Source organism: Cervus elaphus, chromosome 4, assembly GCF_910594005.1.
Source record: "Cervus elaphus chromosome 4, mCerEla1.1, whole genome shotgun sequence".
NCBI lineage: Eukaryota > Metazoa > Chordata > Mammalia > Artiodactyla > Cervidae > Cervus > Cervus elaphus.
Window position 1 is genome coordinate 30692932 of NC_057818.1, and position 18306 is coordinate 30711237.

At 43.2% G+C, this 18306-nt stretch overlaps 1 protein-coding gene across 1 annotated transcript in view; it reads right to left on the reverse strand.

The window, feature by feature from the left end:
- Positions 1-17645, reverse strand: part of CDH8 (cadherin 8) — a 390981-nt gene extending 373336 nt beyond the window's left edge. The window contains exons 1-2 of the mRNA XM_043898638.1: positions 16890-17645; positions 1605-2052 (exon numbers count right to left, since the gene is read on the reverse strand). Coding sequence (XP_043754573.1) covers positions 1605-1856 — 252 coding nt within the window. The 5' untranslated portion in view covers positions 1857-2052; positions 16890-17645. The remainder of the gene's footprint in view (positions 1-1604; positions 2053-16889) is intronic.
- Between the last annotated feature and the right edge of the window lie 661 nt (positions 17646-18306).

The following is an 18306-nucleotide window of genomic DNA, read 5'->3' on the forward strand; positions in this document are numbered from 1 at the left end:
ATAATAAGTAAAACCTTCCGCAGAGTCTGGGGCAGCAGCCTCTAATCAAACACATTAACATTTCTTCAGGGAAATATATGAAGTCACAGTAATGGGATGCATTACGACTATAAATAGCCTCCAGTCGGTTCTGCCACCTGAGTGTGCAGCAGGCATACAAAAAAATCGTTTTTGTATTTTGACAAAGAAAGGAGCGGAGATGTGTTTTATCCATATATTGTTTGTATATGTGTATATATGCACACACAAACACCTATATGTATACATGGTGGGGAGGGAGCTACTGTTAGAATCAATCGGGACTGTGCCCACCCAGTGCTTTTATAATAGCGCTCAATACAAAACAATATTGACCAGAATGCGAATTCCTTGAAGGCAGGAGTCATTGGTTTGTTCATCAACAGGCCCCTATACACCTAAAAATGTGTTTGACTCAATATTACATGTTCTCCAAATGATTCCTGACACCACCTCCTCCAGATTTCCCTTGCCCAAGTGAAACTACGTGAAATGAAAAAGCATACTCCTTGGGGAGGCTCAGTCTGCTTTGCAAGACAATGAGGTGGAAGCACAAGTGGGGTCAGAAGTTTCCAGTGAGACGCCAAGTCTTGAAGCTCAATATTTAATTTTTTTTTTAAATCACTGCATTTGGGAAACACATAGTATTGGCATGATTCACTTCTGAATCTGACTTATCAGGAAAATAGGTACTTGGCAGGCTCATAATTGGAATTCTACTTACGATGATGGTATGTGCCCAAATTAACAGAAGTTTATGAATAATTCTGAGGAAAAAACATGTATAGTCTTCAACAACCCACAGTGAGACTGTGCAAATCAGGGAGTGCCTATCATCAGAACAAGGAACACCTGTCTAACTTGCCAACAGCAAAACAAATGTAAACCCAGTCTAACACATACGTGCACATACACATGCACAAACACACACACATCACCAACCAAAACTTTGATTCTATCCATTTGATTCCACCTGACAATGAATAAATCAGTATCCTATTGCAAAGCCACTGAATGACCCTAAGTGCAAGGCATGGCTAAGCACCCACTCCAAGAATCTACCTTTCTCCATCCTAGGTTAATAACTGAAACAACAAATGAATAACAACAAAAAAAGGAGAAAAATCTACCTGCAATTGGAGATACATGGCCTCAGAATAAAATGGGACAAAATAACATCTTAGGAATCCAGGTGGTAGCAATTCAAACTGAGCAAAAATGCATACATCTTCCAAGTCCTGTAAGCTACAGAAGAGGTTTGGCATACAGACTTTTTATGTGAAGTGAGGATGAGAATGCTTATTTGTGTATGCATTACACAAGTGTTATTATAGCTATGATATAATAGATGGGGAGGGTGGGAGAGGTGGGGAGGATGAGCTTTCTGGAGAAAAGCAGTTTGTCTGCATTTAAATCTGTTACTGCGGGATTATTCATATTCCTAAAGAAACCAAGAGGTAAATGAACTAACCATCTGGCCAAAAGTACTTACAGCTAAGTGCGGCAACAACTGTGACAAGCCTAATGTTAAAGATCTAGAGACCAGTAACGGACCCCAAAACTGGGATCTTAAAAACGAAGCTTACCCGGCCAACAAGGATCGGTTCAGGTCCAGAAAACTCTTCCAAGACAAACATTTGATTCCAAACCCAGCCTCTCTTGGAACGATTCAAAATCCGCTGTTCTTCACTCAGCCTGTGTAGTTCCAATGGGGATCCACTCATTAGAACCGGAGACTGATTCATCGGAGCCGAGTAAATACAAGGGGGAAGAGTAATCCATAATATTATTAATGGAGTCCAGAGATCCAAGAGCATTTCCGCTAGCCGTTCTGGCATGGTCCCACCAGTTAAGCAAATCACCACGAAAATGAGACAATTACTTTTTTTGCCTCCGGTCTGCAGCCATCCAATTCATCATGTGGTGCCGAGCATTTACTTACATCCCTGCCACCTGTTTACAGCACAGGAAACAGACATCATCTACGCAGTTTTTCTAAGACCACGATCCATGGGCTGTCCTCATTGAAATTTCCTGCAAAAACAAGGAGGGAGAAAAATAGTGATCCACCGCCAACAGGTTTTAAAACAAAATCACTGCTTTTCAAAAGCACGTGAATGAACATTTCCCACAGCCTTGAATTAAGAAAGTGGATCCAAATAGATTGAGAATAAGTAGGCTCACAGGTCTTTTTATACTGTAAGCTTTCAGATATTCGTATTAATTCTTGCTGGCTTCCCAGGTGGTACAGTGGTGAAGAATCTACGTGCCAATGCAGGAGACACAAGAGACATGGGTGAGATCTCTGGCGGGGTGTGGGGGACGGTGGCTGGGAAACCCCTTGGGGGGAGGAAATGGCCACCCACTCCAGTATCCTTACCTGGTAAATACCATGCACAGAGGAGCCTGGCAGCTACAGTCCATGGGGTAGCAAAGACACAACTGACCACACATGCGTGTAAGCCTGTGATGGACAGGCCTTAGCAACTGAGCACAACAACACAACTTAATCTCTGCTATCTGCTGTGTGTCAAAAACTGCTTCAAGTCCCTGAAATTTGCTTCTCCCTCCTTGTTTTTCTTACTACTTTCTCCCTCCCTTTTTCTTTCATGCCTCCCTCCCTTTTCTCTCTCCATCACTTTCACTCTTTTCTCACAGTCTTTGGTTATAACGCAAGTGTGGGTGTTGCCAATGTAGCCCTCCTGCCTTCTTCAGAGATTGCAAGTCTTTCTTCCTTCCTTCATTTCTTCCTCTTTTTCTTCCTTCTCTTCTCTGTCTCCTTCCCCACCCTCCAGTTTAAAGAGAAGTTCTAGTTCCCTTTGGGCTGCACTATGTGAAGAAACTAGCTTCAGTGGTTAATTAAAAAAAAAAAAAAAAGCTACAATTGAGAACAGGAAGGGAAATAGCCCCAAATGTTACCGTCTTAGCTGCCACAGCCCATCAGAAGGGATTGTCCAGCTCAGGCTGCAGAATACAATTCTCTGCCAGGATGCTAATAATGAGTGAATAAAATTAGAATGCTCCCAGAGAGAAATTCTGTAACGTCCAGCATGTATGTTATAATCAGGACAGTGTCAAGGCTCCCATTCCAAATGTACAGTTGAACAGGAGATTTAAATTATGAAAAGCTCCTTTGGGAATGAAATATGGTAAAAATACAATTTTCAATTGAGGCGATTTCAGAAAGGGATGCGCAAAAAAAATCCCCATTACCCGAGGTGTCAAATACATTTTTTTGCTTACCTTCGGTGTGGCAAAACGTGTTTCTTCCCTCTCAAAAAAATTATTTTTAAAGAAATAATGTTCCCCACACATTCCAGAGAGAAGTCTAGTTGAATTAGATTAAATGGGAAAATAATTCCTCAGAACACCATGGGGAATAGTTTGGCTCAGGGAATTCATAATGGGGAAGGGAAACTTTCCCCTGTGTGTCCCTGGTTCCATTCTGGCTCAGAATGGGAAAGCAAGAAGGTCCTTAACATTGGCTTAGCTAGTGAGTGGTCTTAGCAAAGCCAGATATAAGGGGCAGATGCAGGTCCTGCTGAAAAGACAGGCAGGATCCTGTCTAACAAGATGGTGAATAGAATCTCCCAGCTTGTCACTTTTCGCCTGGGCTCAGCTCCATCACTAGGACTCTCTTTGTACCTCAAAAGAGGCTCCACCCTGATAAGGGCACAGGAGAATCCCTGCAAACTGCAGTTGCAATGGAAACTGAAAGAAAGAAAAGCTTTCAACAGGAAATCAACTCAGAGCAAAGAGAGTCCAGAACAAGGCCCCCAACTTTCCCTAAAACTGCAGCACCAGCAGGGAGATCCGCCTTCCTGTCTAGCAGATTTTCATGAAGACCTTCTCTCATCCCATCTGAGAATGCAAACAGACCTTTGCAGGCTTCAAATTTAAAACACAAGTTGAAAGATCTTGATAAAAAAAAAAATCCCTTCAATATCAACAGTTTTCTGAACGGTCAATCCACTTAAATAGCGTTTAAACTTACAATACTTAGCATGTACAGCACACCCATCGCGTGCCATGCAATCTCCTAAACACGGGGCAGGAACAGGGATGCAAGATTAGTGTGTTACTTGCCAGAATGTCTGTTTTACAGGTAGAAAATCCTGGGCTTGAATCCCAGCTCACCCAACTTGCTGTCTCTGTAATAATGGGAAGAACTACTTAAGGTCTCTCAGCTTCTGTTCTCTCTTCTGCAAAATAGCAGTAAGAAGAATTCCTACTTTTCAGGCAGTAGGGTGATTCAGAAACAAGAGCCATATGAAGCACCCAGAACCTAGGAAGCACTCACTGAACTGCGAGGCTTGTTCTCCTGAGCCAGACTGCGGAGGTGGTCCCGACACCATCCCTGCCCTTGAAGAGCTTCCGTTAAAAAAAAAAGTCAAAGGTGCACAGAGTTAATAAACTGTGTGACCTCTGCAGGAAAGGTAAAGGTATGAGAGTTACAAAGGCAGTCAAGAACCCTCCCTAAGGTGAGATGTGGGTGGATGAGGGTGATGCTGCCGAGAGAAGAGCTGGGCCATATTGGATGGAAGGGAACACTCATTTTACTCATGGAGGCTCAGCCTAAACACTTCTCAGGGGCAGAAAGACTTCTTCTCTCCAAACATACCCTGCTTCACACTGAGCGATACCTGAATGCTCAAGAGCCATGTAGACCATCCTCTGATGGCCTGAGCGCTATAGAGGCAGAACCATGAGATGGTTCTGAGTTTCCTCTAGCTCCAGCCAGCCTGGGGTTTGAATTCCAGCCAGAGAGTCACCTTTACCAGTTGCATAACTGGGGAATCAATTAAAAATAAAAACATTAAAAAACTAGAATGCTAGTCTACCTCGCTGGTTTATTTTGAGGATTCAAAGCGGTAATTTTGGTAAAGTGATTAAGAATGCAGAGTTATTTTTAAATTGTGCCAAATACTCTGCAGGTATTCTCTGGCATCTGCTCTGTTGTTAATGATTCTGGGATTAAAGCAGTGTAATCCCAATTTAAAGTCCTAATAGACACTTCCTTGATGGAAGCCACCAAGCAGATGGATTGCCCCAAGTCACTTGGGATGGGATGGGACACAAGTGCTGCCCTCCCTGAACTCATCAGAATCAGGTAAAAAGTAATAACAGGCCCTGAAACTGTTTTATATAATGGCAGAGCTTCACTAGTTAGAATAAAGGGATTAATCAATAAAGAACACATGCATAGCCCCAAATAGTATCTGTTAACACAAGATCTTATAGAGAAAACTTGCTGTGCCTTGTAAATTTTGTTATAAGGCACAGTACTTACAAGCCACAGTAAGTTTTATTCAAAACTGAGGTGCAGAGTAATGATATGTCTTGCCCAAAGAACACCTCCAGTAAAGAGAAAACAGCTGCTTAAACCTAGGTACTCTAACATTAGGATTCTTTCTTACCACATCCCTTCTCTTGTTATCTAAATATTTGATGAGCTTATACTGTGGGTCAGGCATGAAGGCAAGGGAAGCAAACATATCAGAGTTCTTATCTACAGGAAGCCAAGAGCCAAGGTAAAGACTAAGAAATGAATACTTAGAATATCCTATTAAGTCTGAGAAAGTTTAGGGTAGTACAGAGTGATGGGTATGCCACTCATCTTCACTGCCTTAAAGGCGGCTTCCTGGAGGAAGCATCATCTAAACATCGAAAAGGAATAATCCAAAGAGGGGACGGTAAGTATAAAGGGTCATTTAAGTCAATCAATGAACAAGAACAAAACCATTCACTAATAGAGGATTTGTGAATGAATTAGTACCTAGGGTAGTTTTCAAATCATTTGTTGTCGTATTATCTAATCCATGGCCATAGTATCTTCTTGCTACCCACCAAGTCATTTTAATTATGGTCTCTAGACTACATGTCAAATTGACATCCTCTTCTCTGCCAAATTGTGAAGAGAAGAGCATGTGCAATTTTGAAAGCTCTAAGGCATAAAAATAAGTGCCATTCCACGATGATGGTATGCTCAGTCATGTCCAGCTCTTGTGACCTTATGGACTGTAGCCCACTGGCCTCCTCTGTCCATAGGATTTTCCAGGGGAGAATACTGGAGTGGGTTGTCATTTCCTCCTCCAAGGAATCGTCCCAACCCAGGGATCGAACCTGCATCTCCTGAGTGTCTTGCACTGGCAGGCAGGTTCTTTACCACTGAGCCACCTGGTGAGAGTATGGGAGACAGCAACTGGAAGCACAGTGAGATTAGTATTTTAAATAATGTTTCATTTTCATTTAACTAAATACTGTCAAAGCCTGAGGTTGTGTCCCTCTTTGTTGAAAAGGAAGATAAGCAACAGTTAGAGGCAAAGATGTGTAGTTAATATTCAGCAAGTGGCTATCTGAAAGAAAAAAAAAATCCTTGATTTTTTTATTTCTATAATATTAATACTTCCATTGTGATCAATTTCAAGTTTTCAATGTGATCACTAAGCAGGTTTGGCAATTGGTGAAAGTTTCTAAACCAGAAACAGTTCTGGTTTAGCCAAGTAAGAGCTTCCTCCAGCATACCCTTAGGTGATGCTTCTCAAACTTTAATATGCATACAAATCCTGGAAATCTTTCTAAAATGCAGATTCTGATCCAGTAAGTCTAGAGTGGGGCTTGCAACTCTGCATTTGTAATAACCTCTCCCGTGAAGCAGATGCTGAAGCTGGAGAAGCCTAGAGTTCACAGGAATAAAACCACCTAACTCAGACCTCCTTCTTATGAAGACTTGAAAGATTCAATGGTGTGGTAAGAAAGTTACTTCCTCCTCATTGTCATTAAATGGCATGCCCATAAACTACTTACTACCTGGGAATAGACATATATCAGACTTTGGGAAAACCAGCAATGGAATGTATGAATAAATGAGATTTTGTATGATGTCATAACTTTTATACTTAACCACTCCATATGGGACACTGGAAGAACTGCTCCAATAAGCAGTGTGTTTCCATGCATGCTATCAGGGGGTGTTGAGACTTGACCTTCATTTCAGCGAAGTCTATTACTAGGAGAGAAATAGGATTCTCCTGTGATAATCAGAACTGTACTATTCATATGCGGGGCTCTGCCACAGGCAGAGCTAATGTTGTCCTCTTAGATGATCAGAGAACAGTTTTATAGGAATTCTCGAGATGCAATCAAATGTCATGTCACTGTTATCAGAATTAATAAACATTGTAATAGTAGCTGCATACACAAACTGCTTAACTCTACGCAAGGAAGAAGAAATTGAGTGAGGTTGTAAAGCTTGGGTTAAAAAAAAATCAATGTATTTTTAGATTTTCTAACCACAGTATGTATGTCTGGCCAAGCAATTCACTTTATTATAATGCTGCTGCATTGATTTACACCCCAAGAGTGAGATGAAGAGATTTTTACAGTCCCTCAGGAATTCTTACAAAGAAGTAACTCTAGAAGTCCCCCATAAGAAGATGTTTTGTCTTAGGTAAGATACTTACAATCCTGCTTTTCATTCACACTCACATTTTGGAGATAGCTTTAATTACAGCCTAGTCTGACCCCACTGACTTGAACTTTTTTTTTTTTTTTTTAGGTTAAAAAAAATCTTTCAGATAAGTCATTATGCAAAAATATTATTGCACCATTGACTTGGTAAACAACATAGATTGCAGATCCCAACGACGGGCCACACTCTGAAGCCTAAAATAAAAACGGGCTTTTACCGACACTTCAGAATTCAATTCTGCAGATTATTGTGGTTGACAGGAAATTATGCTTTTATTATCCACTGGGCTTAGTGGCCACAATATTTCATGGAAGCAAAAATGACACACAAGACCAGAGAGTTTCTATTAAAAATGTTTCTGACCTTGAATTTAGAGACATTAGCAGGCTGCTTCAAAACAGGTAAATGCACATTGAATTCAAAGTGATATTTCAGCAACACAGGGTACGCGATTCAGCCTGTGGCCCAGTGCAATTCATGCCAGGCCCTGGAGAACTAGAGACAAACAATACTTATGTGTGTCCAAATATAAATAATGCAGGAGAATCACCTTTCCTAAAGCCTTCAGAATGCCCTGACCAAATTCCCTCTGCAGAACAGAATTTAATTTTTTTTTTTCATTTACACACACACACACACAGAGGATTATCTCTCCGTTCAACCACAACACTTCTGAACATCTTTCTTTGGCATCAAATCATACATTTATCCAACTGTCTCTTTATCCAAAAGCACATTATTTGCTTGTTTTCCACCCAGAATAATAGCTGTCAAATCTGCTCTACTTTTTGCTATTATTGACACACTATTGTTTTTTTCTACGGGAAGCTTTAGTTTTCTTTAAGTTTGATAATTACTGGTTACCATGGCAAAGACAGATACCTCCTCATCCTTTCCCAAGATGGAGTCAGAACTCTGTCCTTCACACAGAAGCTTTCCGGCTATAGACATCTCAGTACTGGGGTAACAAAGACAGGAGGGTCAAGTTTCTTTTTCTAGTGTTTACAGGCTCAGAAATTTATTTAATGAACTTTCTTAGAATTATAAGGTTAGTTAAGATACTGAAGCTGAATCTACCCTGTCAGATCTTCTTCAGGCAGAACTGTCTTGAAACCACCTCAGAACGATGAATCTAAGCCCCGCACTTTCCTTGCCTATAACAGTCATGCCAGGAAGTCATTTTTTAGTGTAATCTAAATCCTTCCTTCTCCATTTAGAAGCCACATCCTTTGCTGTCTTTAAATCACTTGCTCAAAGTTAAACAGTCAAAGACCTAATGAGGGAAAACAATTTGTGCTGGCCCTCCGCTGGGGGAGGTCATGCAAGAGCTGTGATCCCAGGTTCATCCATGCGCTGGACCCCAGCAATCACAGGCTCCTTCCCCTTCCCTGTCCTTGGAATGCATGTCCCCCCACTGTGTCTGCACTAGCAGCCACTTCAAAGATGTAGCCTTGAGAGAGTTATGTGTTATTGAGATCATCTGGATGGTACATGAGACTGGACCCCACGAACATCTCCATGTAAATGAACCTTAAGATTCCAGCAAGCAGATGCAGAGATCTTGTGGTTGCCCAAGTCCAGCCTCATATGTAAGGTCCATTCCCTTGTTTATTAAAACTGCCACCTACCAATCTGGAGGGGCTTGCCTCTTTTCTTCTGTCTCTCCTGGAGTTCCAAGTATAAGGGTCGGCTTTGAATTTCACCCCCCAACCCCCTCCACAAATTCCAAGGTTGCAAACCAACATGGCTTTAAATCAGAGTAACCACTAGGAAATCAATCTTACCCTTAACAATCTTGTTAATACAGCTGAACTGTAGGGGCACAGAGGCTGAGAACATTGACTCTGGAGTCAGAAGTTCTTTGAATCAGTCCTATCATTCCTAAGATAAGTGACCAGGGCAAATTTATCTCAATAGTGGCAGATGAGGGAACTGACTTGAAGGATGGTGAAAAAAATTAAATGAGATAAGCTTTGTAAAAACTCTTTGTCAATGTAACAATGATAGTTACAATTTATTGAATGTTTCACCTGCTTCACAAAGAACCTTGACTAATTTTTTAAAAACTATTTGATGTCAATTTCTTGCTAGATACATCAGTGGGGAAAATTCTGGTGCTCTGTGTAAACAGCTAATAAAATAACTTTTTCCAGCTTTTTTTTTTTTTAATGGCATGAACCAAGTGGGCTATAAGTAAAACAGCATTTCACAAATAGCTTTTCTTATCCACAGTTAACTTACATTTAATGTCTTCAAATAGTTTCATGAGGCCTCTAAAGGGTGGTATTTTTTTTAATTATTTAAGTACAGTTGATTTATAACATTGTGTTAATTTCTGCTGTACAGTAAAGTGATTCAGTTATACATATATATTCTTTTTCATATTCTTTTCCATTATGGCTTATCATAGGATATTGAGTATATATTCCTGTGTTATATAGTAGGACTAAAGGGTGGTATTTTTAACTTTCCCCCACCCTGGGGTCATCCATGTCTCTCTTTTCCAAAGAAGACATGGCATTGCCCATCACCATTAACCCTAAAAGGGCAAAGGTTATAGTGCAAAGGACAAAGTACAATTACACATCCATATCAGAGCTACTCACTTTCAAATTGTAACTACTCACTGAAAAACTCTTCTCTCCTACAAGAAAAATCCCATTGTATGTCATAGTCATCTAGTATATTCTCATGAGAATGGTTCAAGTGGGAAGTCCCTATTAATTCAAAGATGAAGACATGGTGACATCTAAACACTTCTCAGACAGGAGTTGAAAAGATAATCCTAACTAGAGGTTGCATTAAGGTAGTGTCTTCTTCCAAAAAATATTGAGCAAATTCTTGATGTGTTTCAAGAAAGTTTAGTACTACTGATAATGGTTAAAACTTAGAAGCTCTCCCTTCCGGCTTAAAGAATGTGGGAAGAGCGTTGTTGTATGACAGAAACCAATGCAACACTGTAAAGCAATTTTCCTCCAAATGAAAAGTAAATTAAAAAAAAAAGAAATGTGGAAATGGTTAGAATCAGATATAACACATAATCAGGGTCACAGAGTCTATAATACTGAAACTGGAATGCAGCCAAGTATCCCAGCCCAATAAGTCAAGATTCTGCCAATTAGATTATACTGTGTAGTAACCAGCCTCACAAGTGCACCTGACTTCCATTCTTTCATGTTTCAAAGACATTAAAGCTTAAAAACCACCCACAAGCACTCTTACCATGAAGTCCACATGGACATAGATGATGGGTAGGTAGACAGATAGCAAGCAATCATTTGACAAAAATAATATTTAGATATCACTTTGAATGTATAATCTCTGAAAATTAAATTGCTTATACAGATTCTAAAATAAGTGTACCTCCTTCAGTTGCTATATTTTAGTGAAATTCAAAGACAAGCCTGTTTCACTTCTCCAATAAAAATAGATTTGAATTATTTTTTTTCATATTTCTGAGCATCCCCATTTTAAAGATGACAATACTTGGGACACAGAAAAGTTAAATACCATTTGTCAAGTTGAAACAGCAATGGGCTAATAAAGAAAGAAATGTGCTCTTGCAATTTTTACATTATATTTTGGAGATAAGGCTCCATAGATAAGAAAGAAAAGCATTCCTTAATGATATTCATATTATTCCCCATCTACTTATTTTATGTTATTTTGTGTTACATCAGGAATCAACTAATCATATTTTATGCATGAATTCATTTAGAAAGAAACAATGCATGGAAAACATGGTCCCTACTGCTAACAGAATATGAATATAGTATAATAACATTTTCACTTAATGATATAGAAGAATTAAGAAGATTCCATTTAATATTTCTTTGAAATGTATTCCATTTGCTTAAAATATCAGTAAATACATCCATGAGGACTTTATGATGGAACTTTTTTTTCCTCTGCGTATTTGTGAGGGCCAGGTATCCTGCTGATTAAAATCAATATAGATGAGTCTTCTAACAGACTGGGAATTGCAATTCACATGAGGTTGAGGCGAACTGTTCAAATATAATATATAATAAAGAATTAAAGAAGAGAGGGAGGGAGCAAAAGAAGGAAAGAAGAAGTAGTTTCCTCGTTGTTGTTTTTTTTTTTTAATAAATTCTCTGCAAGGGAAAGGTACAGATACCGAGTTACACATGCAAGACTTCCATAATTAGAGCATTTTTCTCAATAAAATATAACTTCCCATCACAGAGTTTAAAAACATTATTGATGCAAGTCTAGCCTTAGAAGTGTTCTGAATTTTCATAAGTCCATATCATTTAAAAAGTGATTTTGAGGGAGGAATAAATGCTTTGTGGAACATGAACAAAAATGACTTCCTAAAAAAGGGAAAAGCTGTGTCTAAGAAAAAACTTGGGACAATTTATGAAATTTCTGTAGAGAAAACTGAGGTAGATTGTCACAATATTGGACTTTAGATATACTTGTATCCCTCCCTCCCCTTTACTGAAAATATTCTAGAAAAGAAAAAAAAAGGCACAGTGTTGTTAATTGTTAATGCATTAAATCAATGTTGACTGAGCACTAATTCCATGCTGCACCCTCAACCAACCATCATCCTAGCATTTGTAGCTGTCTTGGACAAGCAGGGTAGGGAAGGAAACTGTTTGAAGGTTCCAAATACAAGTGTTATTCTTTTATGATGGTGTCCAAAGAGATACAGAAAAATCACTTCTATGCATTTCCTCCTCCTAATAGAACTTTACAAAAAACAAGACTTCTAAAGTCAAGAAGGTGGATGATATTTGTGATAGGGAATAGCACATGACATTTAAAACTCAGGCAATAAAAGCTTGGGACATGAGAGAAAAAGGAAGCAGCTTTGGCCCCAATGCTCTGCCATGAAGAGGTGATGGAGATTTCGTTCACAGCAATGTATGGGAGAAGCAGCTAAATGGCATCCATTGAACTTATTTCTTTTCTGACCTTTTGAAGTTGCCAGGTTCAACTAATTTTCTTCTCCTGGTTACATCTGAAGGCAGGTTCCAGAGGCAGGAACCAACAGGGCAGTTGAGATACATTGTACACATCACATCATCAGCAACTTTGCATGGGATTCAGATCAGAGCAGACTAATGGCTCTTTGGTTAATTAAGCCCACGACATCAGTGGATGGCCTCAGACCATCAAAATGTTATTCTGTTCCACAGTATACATTTATGAGATTCTGTTAAAAAAAAATTCTTCCCACACCACAGACAGATGTGTTTGCTTTAAAAGACTAGTCAATATATGAATCCAAGAAGCTAAGGGGGCAAGTCAAATCATTGAAAGCAGATGAAAGGGCAAAGGGAATAGGATAAGAATCTCCTATTTGAACCAATAAATGAGTTCGTTATCTAGGGACATTTTCAGGTTTTCTGTAAGTAAGCTCTGTGTGTGTGTGTGTGTGTGTGTGTGTGTGTGTGTAAGTAACACCTAATACAGAGCAAAGGGATCAGCCTTGGTTTAATTCTATGCTCTGTAGGAGGTATACAATACACCAAAGGCAGAAGCCTTTCCCAAACTAAAAAGCAAAGTTAGTCCATTTCACCTGTGCATGCCAACAGTGTTGAAAACAGAAAAACTGCATTTCCCCCACACCTTGCTTCTCTGAATAATGTTGTAAAAAATACAGAATTACGGGAACTAGTATGGACAGCACCATTGAGCAGAATAGTTTTGAAAAAGTCTTGGGACCTTAGTTTGCATCTATAATTTAAAGGCTAGCCTGTTTTGCTTCTTCCTTGATTTGTCAGACACAAAACTTTGCTGATGGAGTAGGAAAGAATGGTTGGCAATACAAGCTGAATGTCCTTTTATCCATGACAAGCTTTCTTTTGTGCATGTCAACTTTGCTCAGATTGGAATGTTGATAAAATTGTAAGGTATACTACCTTAATAGAAAAATAATGAAGAGTGTTAATTCTGTCTTTAGAGAACTAGTTACTTCTAATGACAAAGTTACTTCTGAACAGTTGCTGATCAAGTGTGGATTCTAACTTTTCTGTCTGTGCTTGATCCTTTTTCCTCACCCATAAACAGAAAGGATCTGCAAGAGGAAAGCCCTGAGGTACAGTTTCCTGAATAGAATCATTACACCCTCATTCTTTGGAGTTTTCTTGCTTTGTTCCAAGAATCAGGTGCTCCCCGCTAACCAGAAGCATCAGACCTTAAATCTGTTCAGTTTACAAAGAAATGTTGCATCATGAGTTATGTTTATATAACAGCCTTTACAAAATGCCTTCTCAAGTGGTCTCCTACATCCTGCAGAGCATGTTTCACAGATTGTTTTGCTGTTTTTTGTTTGTTTGTTTGTTTTTTAACTTTGAGCGTACTGCTATTGGCTACTTCTACTGTGTTCAGTGCTAAATTAAGCGGTAACTTTAGATGAATATTGTCTTGACCAGAGTGCAGCATATAATGCCCACATAAAGTTATTTTTTCAGGGTTAAGACTTCCTTCTTTATCCAGCTGATACATGTACCAATGGAGCTGCTACTCCAGCGAGGGTTGCTATAAAACTGTTCTTCAGCTAAATTTTTAACACCTTCAGGAGCTCAAGAAATATATCTTGGACACCCACAACGCAGCCAAAATATGTTAGGCGTCTTGGGTGGAGAGATTCCTTCATCTGGAGTCTTGAGAGTTTTAAGAGACTATAGGTTATAAGGCAGAAGAACTGATTTTTAAATAGTAATTGGAAAACAGAAGATCCAGGTTGAAGGGGGCAACAGTTAAAAAGTTTGCATGACAGCATTGCAGGACACATCTCAGAGAACATTATTCAGTGTCTCTGAAATATCGGGCTTGTCTGTGATGGCTATGGGATATCTGGGTGCCCGTGTGGATGCCGTGGGGAACAGAATGAAAAGCACAGACTGCCACAGAGCAGCCCTGAATGGAACAATCCCCAGGGCTGCTGCGGAGCCTCCTCTCTGTTTTCAGAATAGATTTTCTCAACTCCAAGCCCTCTTCAGAGTCCGGGGGGGGGGGGGGGGAATATATATATATATATACACACACACACACACATACATATATATATATCAAAGGTGATTTAAAATCCTGCGACTGCTCCAGCATGAAATGACTATGCGATTGGGGGGCTTCCAAACTCCTGAAGCAGATTTACAGAATATTATTAGTAGTATTATTATTTAATAAGAGGGAGAGCCCTAGAATTTCTTTCAGCCAAAGAGCCCAGGGAAGTGGAAAAACATGTCTGGACAGGGTGATTATGGAGAACTCCCTTTGAGGGATTAAAAAAAAGGAACCCTCAGAGAACATCCTCTAAAGGCCTCTTGGTTAAAAGAATCTCTTACACACACACACACACACACACACACACACACACACACACACACACACACACACACACACACACACACACACACACACACACACACACACACACACACACACACACACACACACACACACACACACACACACACACACACACACACACACACACACACACACACGATAAAACCCCTGCAAAACCAGACACGACTGATGAAAAGCAAAAGCCAGGCAGAAATTTCAGTTGTGTTTGCCATGAACGACAGGGCTCATTTTGCATGCAGTGAGGTACAGCGACCAGGTTGAATGGATGGAAAATCCCACTCTCGAATCTTACATAAATATCTCCTTCCCGCACATAGTTTTCTAGTTGAAAAGCTCCTATAATGAAGCCAGAGGTGACAACCGAGGCAGGGTTGTTAACCGCTGAGATGGCTGTCAGGAGTGCTGTAAACAGGGCCGGTGCTTCCTGGGGGCCCCACCCGCCCCCTACCCCGTGCCTCCGCTGGGTTTCGCGGTGGTACCCATTCGAGAGGGCAGGGCCAGAGCACCTTCTCCTGAGTCCCAGTTCCCATTCTCGGCCCACTGATACTGTGAAGCCAGTAAAAAAAAAAAAAAAAAAAAAAAACAGCCGGCTGATCGGCTGAGCAGCTCCGGCGCGCTAAGGGCAGGGTCGGATCTTGCCTCTTAGAGAGGAAACTCTGCGGAATCTTCAGGAAAGGGTGGTAAAGTTGAAAGGACCCCTTCTCCCTTGCCTGATTATCAGCTCTATCCTTTAACTGGAGCTGAAGTGGGCAGCTGCCAGGGTGGTTTTCCATCACTGACTAATGTGCGTTTGCAACAATAAACAACTAATGTTGTTTGATTTCTTACGTGTAGCAGCCCAAGCAAACTGCTGCCATCTCGGCTCGGGGAGATGAACGGCTCGTCCCGGACGTGCCGCCGGCTCTGGGCCTGCGGGGAAGGGTCTCGGGATCATGAAACTTTGAGGTTTCTGCCAGATTGGATGGGGAAGGCTCTGGTCTTGCGGAGAGGGAAAAGCACTGTAAACTGTGGATACCTGTTGGCATCCTCGTTGGCGGCGGCAGCTTTTCACTGGCTCCCAGGCTTGGCTGGAGCCTGAGAGAACGGGGATCAAGTCCCATATGAACCTGTTACGCGCTGCCAGAATCCAGACAAGAATCCGCTTTTCCTCGGGTCCCGCGAGGGGCGCAGCCCGCCCCCCGCCCCCCCACCCCCAAGGGTTCGCGGATGGGGAGGAGTGAGCTGTCAGAAAGCGCGGCTCCGGGCTCTGGCGGCGCTGGAGAGAGTCCGAGGGAGTCCCCGGCTCAGCTCAGGGGGCCTCTGTGAGCACAGTCTGGCGGGCTCAGAGAGGACACTGCTTGGGGGTCTTGGGCTGCGAGGCCGCATCTCGGCGTCCACAGAGCCGCGGGGCCGCTGGGGAGCCCGGCAAGTTTGCAACCGGCGCCGCGCTTCCCGGGGCTGGAGGAGCCACTTGTGGGAAAGCCGTGAGCTGGGGCTCTCGCAGCTGAGTCGTGGCCCGCTGCCCCACTGCGGGGGTCGCCCCCCGTGTCCTCGGGATTGGGGCGGTGCAGCAAGCCAGCCAGAGGGCACCCTCACCACCACCAGCCCGCTCCCCTTCGCCTCCTTTCTGCTCCGGCCGGCACTTGCCTCTCAGCCGGCGGCGGGTGCTTCCCATTCAGCGCACGGACCCCGCAGTGAAGGCGCGCGGCTGCAGCGGCGCCTGCCTGTGTCGCGAGGCGGCGAGATCGCCAGGCGACCGCAAGAAAGGGAGCCCGGCAGGAAAGCTGGAAGGGCACAGCCTGCTTGCTTCTCCCCGGGATCTGCTGTCAGAGCAGGTTGCAAAAATGGTCAGGTAAAACCCTGAGATGATCCCATCAGCTGCGCATAGCAGGAAAGAAGATACAGCTTAGCCCCACACTGGGGCAGCGAACCCACATGCACCATTCGAATGGAAGGAGGCGCGCAGGGTGCCGGAAGGGGCAGGGGGATTCTTTAAAAAAAAAAAAAAAAAAAAAGGTCCCTTCTGGGTCCTCGGGGCATGGATTAAAACGAGGGGTTTGGGTGGAGGATCACTCACTCTTGCGGGGCTCCGCGCGGGCGAATTTCAAGCCTCTTGGTTCACTAATGGCTGGAGGGGTTCGAGGTCGGCTCCCGAGGGCGGTGAACAGCGAGCGGTCCCCGCGCGCTAGGCAGGCGCCTCCGGATGGCGTTCATGCCTCTCGGAGCTGCGGGGCTTGGTGCGGAGACGCGGGGCGGGCGCGCCGGGCTCTGAGTGTCCGCAGCCCAAAGTGCAGCTTCGCTGGGTGGACGCTACCGTCCGTGCACGAACCGGCGACAGCAGATGAGCTTCGGGGAAGCAGGGAGATTCCAAATAGATCCACTAATTCTGGGCTGAGCGCTCCGGCGTGCAAGCCCGCCTGCCTGCCAAATGTAACTGTGAAGTGATGTGGAAAAGTGAGTCGGGTGCCTCCCCTGACGGATCTCATTGGGCAGAGCGCAGAGGCAGGTCTACCACTTGGAAATTCGTGTAAGCGGGCCCCCTCCCCGCCCCCTCCCTTCCTCCCCCCACCCGCGCTCTGGCGCGCTCGCTCCTCGGTTCTCGCCCGCTACCAAGTGGGCGCACAACTTTTCGCTCCTCGCTCTCGAGCGCGCCCCGCGCGTCTCCGCCTCCGGAGCCACCCGGGGAAGATGCGCCCTTCCGTGCGGTGCGCGCGGCCCGCGGAGGGCCAGGCTCCAGGGGAAAAGGGCTGGCAGACTACAAAAGGATGCGGACGAGTGTACCCGCGAGCTTTCTCTCTGAGTCTTCCCGGAGCTCTGGGGCTAGCGAGATCTTGAAAAGCGTCCCAGTGAACCACGGCTGTTTTCCTTGGGAAGAAGAGGACGCGACAGGGCAAAGGGGTGCGCGTGGGCGGCGTGTCTGCTCTTTAAGCCAAGATCCTCAGGCAGACCGAATGGGGTGTCGGTGGGACCAATGCCTGCTGCTCAGACGCTGTGGTTTAGAGGCACTGTGTCGCGGTCCTCTGGGTGGTGCGCATTCCTCATATCCCCAGGTTTTTACTTCTTCAGGGAGATGGGATGAGGAAGCGCAGACGGGCAGACGCAAGGGGCGCGTAAGTAGGTGTGAAAAAAGCGGAACTTGCTTGGGAAATAAAAGGAGAGACTGCTAGGTCTTCTCAATGTGCCCTTGCCTGCAAATCTCTCGGGCCTCAGACTTCTAGCTCCTTTGCTTCCGCCACGAGATGCGCTTTCGAGTCCTTTGATGGACTCCACTCAGACGTTGAGAATTGCCCACCATGGAGGAGAGCCCATGCAAGAGAAGGAATCATGAATCAGGAGGTCCAGATTTCTTTTCTTCTCATCAGTGAGGCAAATACGTAGAAATAAGCAGCTATTTTTAATAAAATTTGTGAAAATTACTATGAGCTAATCCATATTCCTTTGTTTAACTCCCCTCTACAGAACACTTAGTCCATTCTCTGTGCACTAAAGCTGAA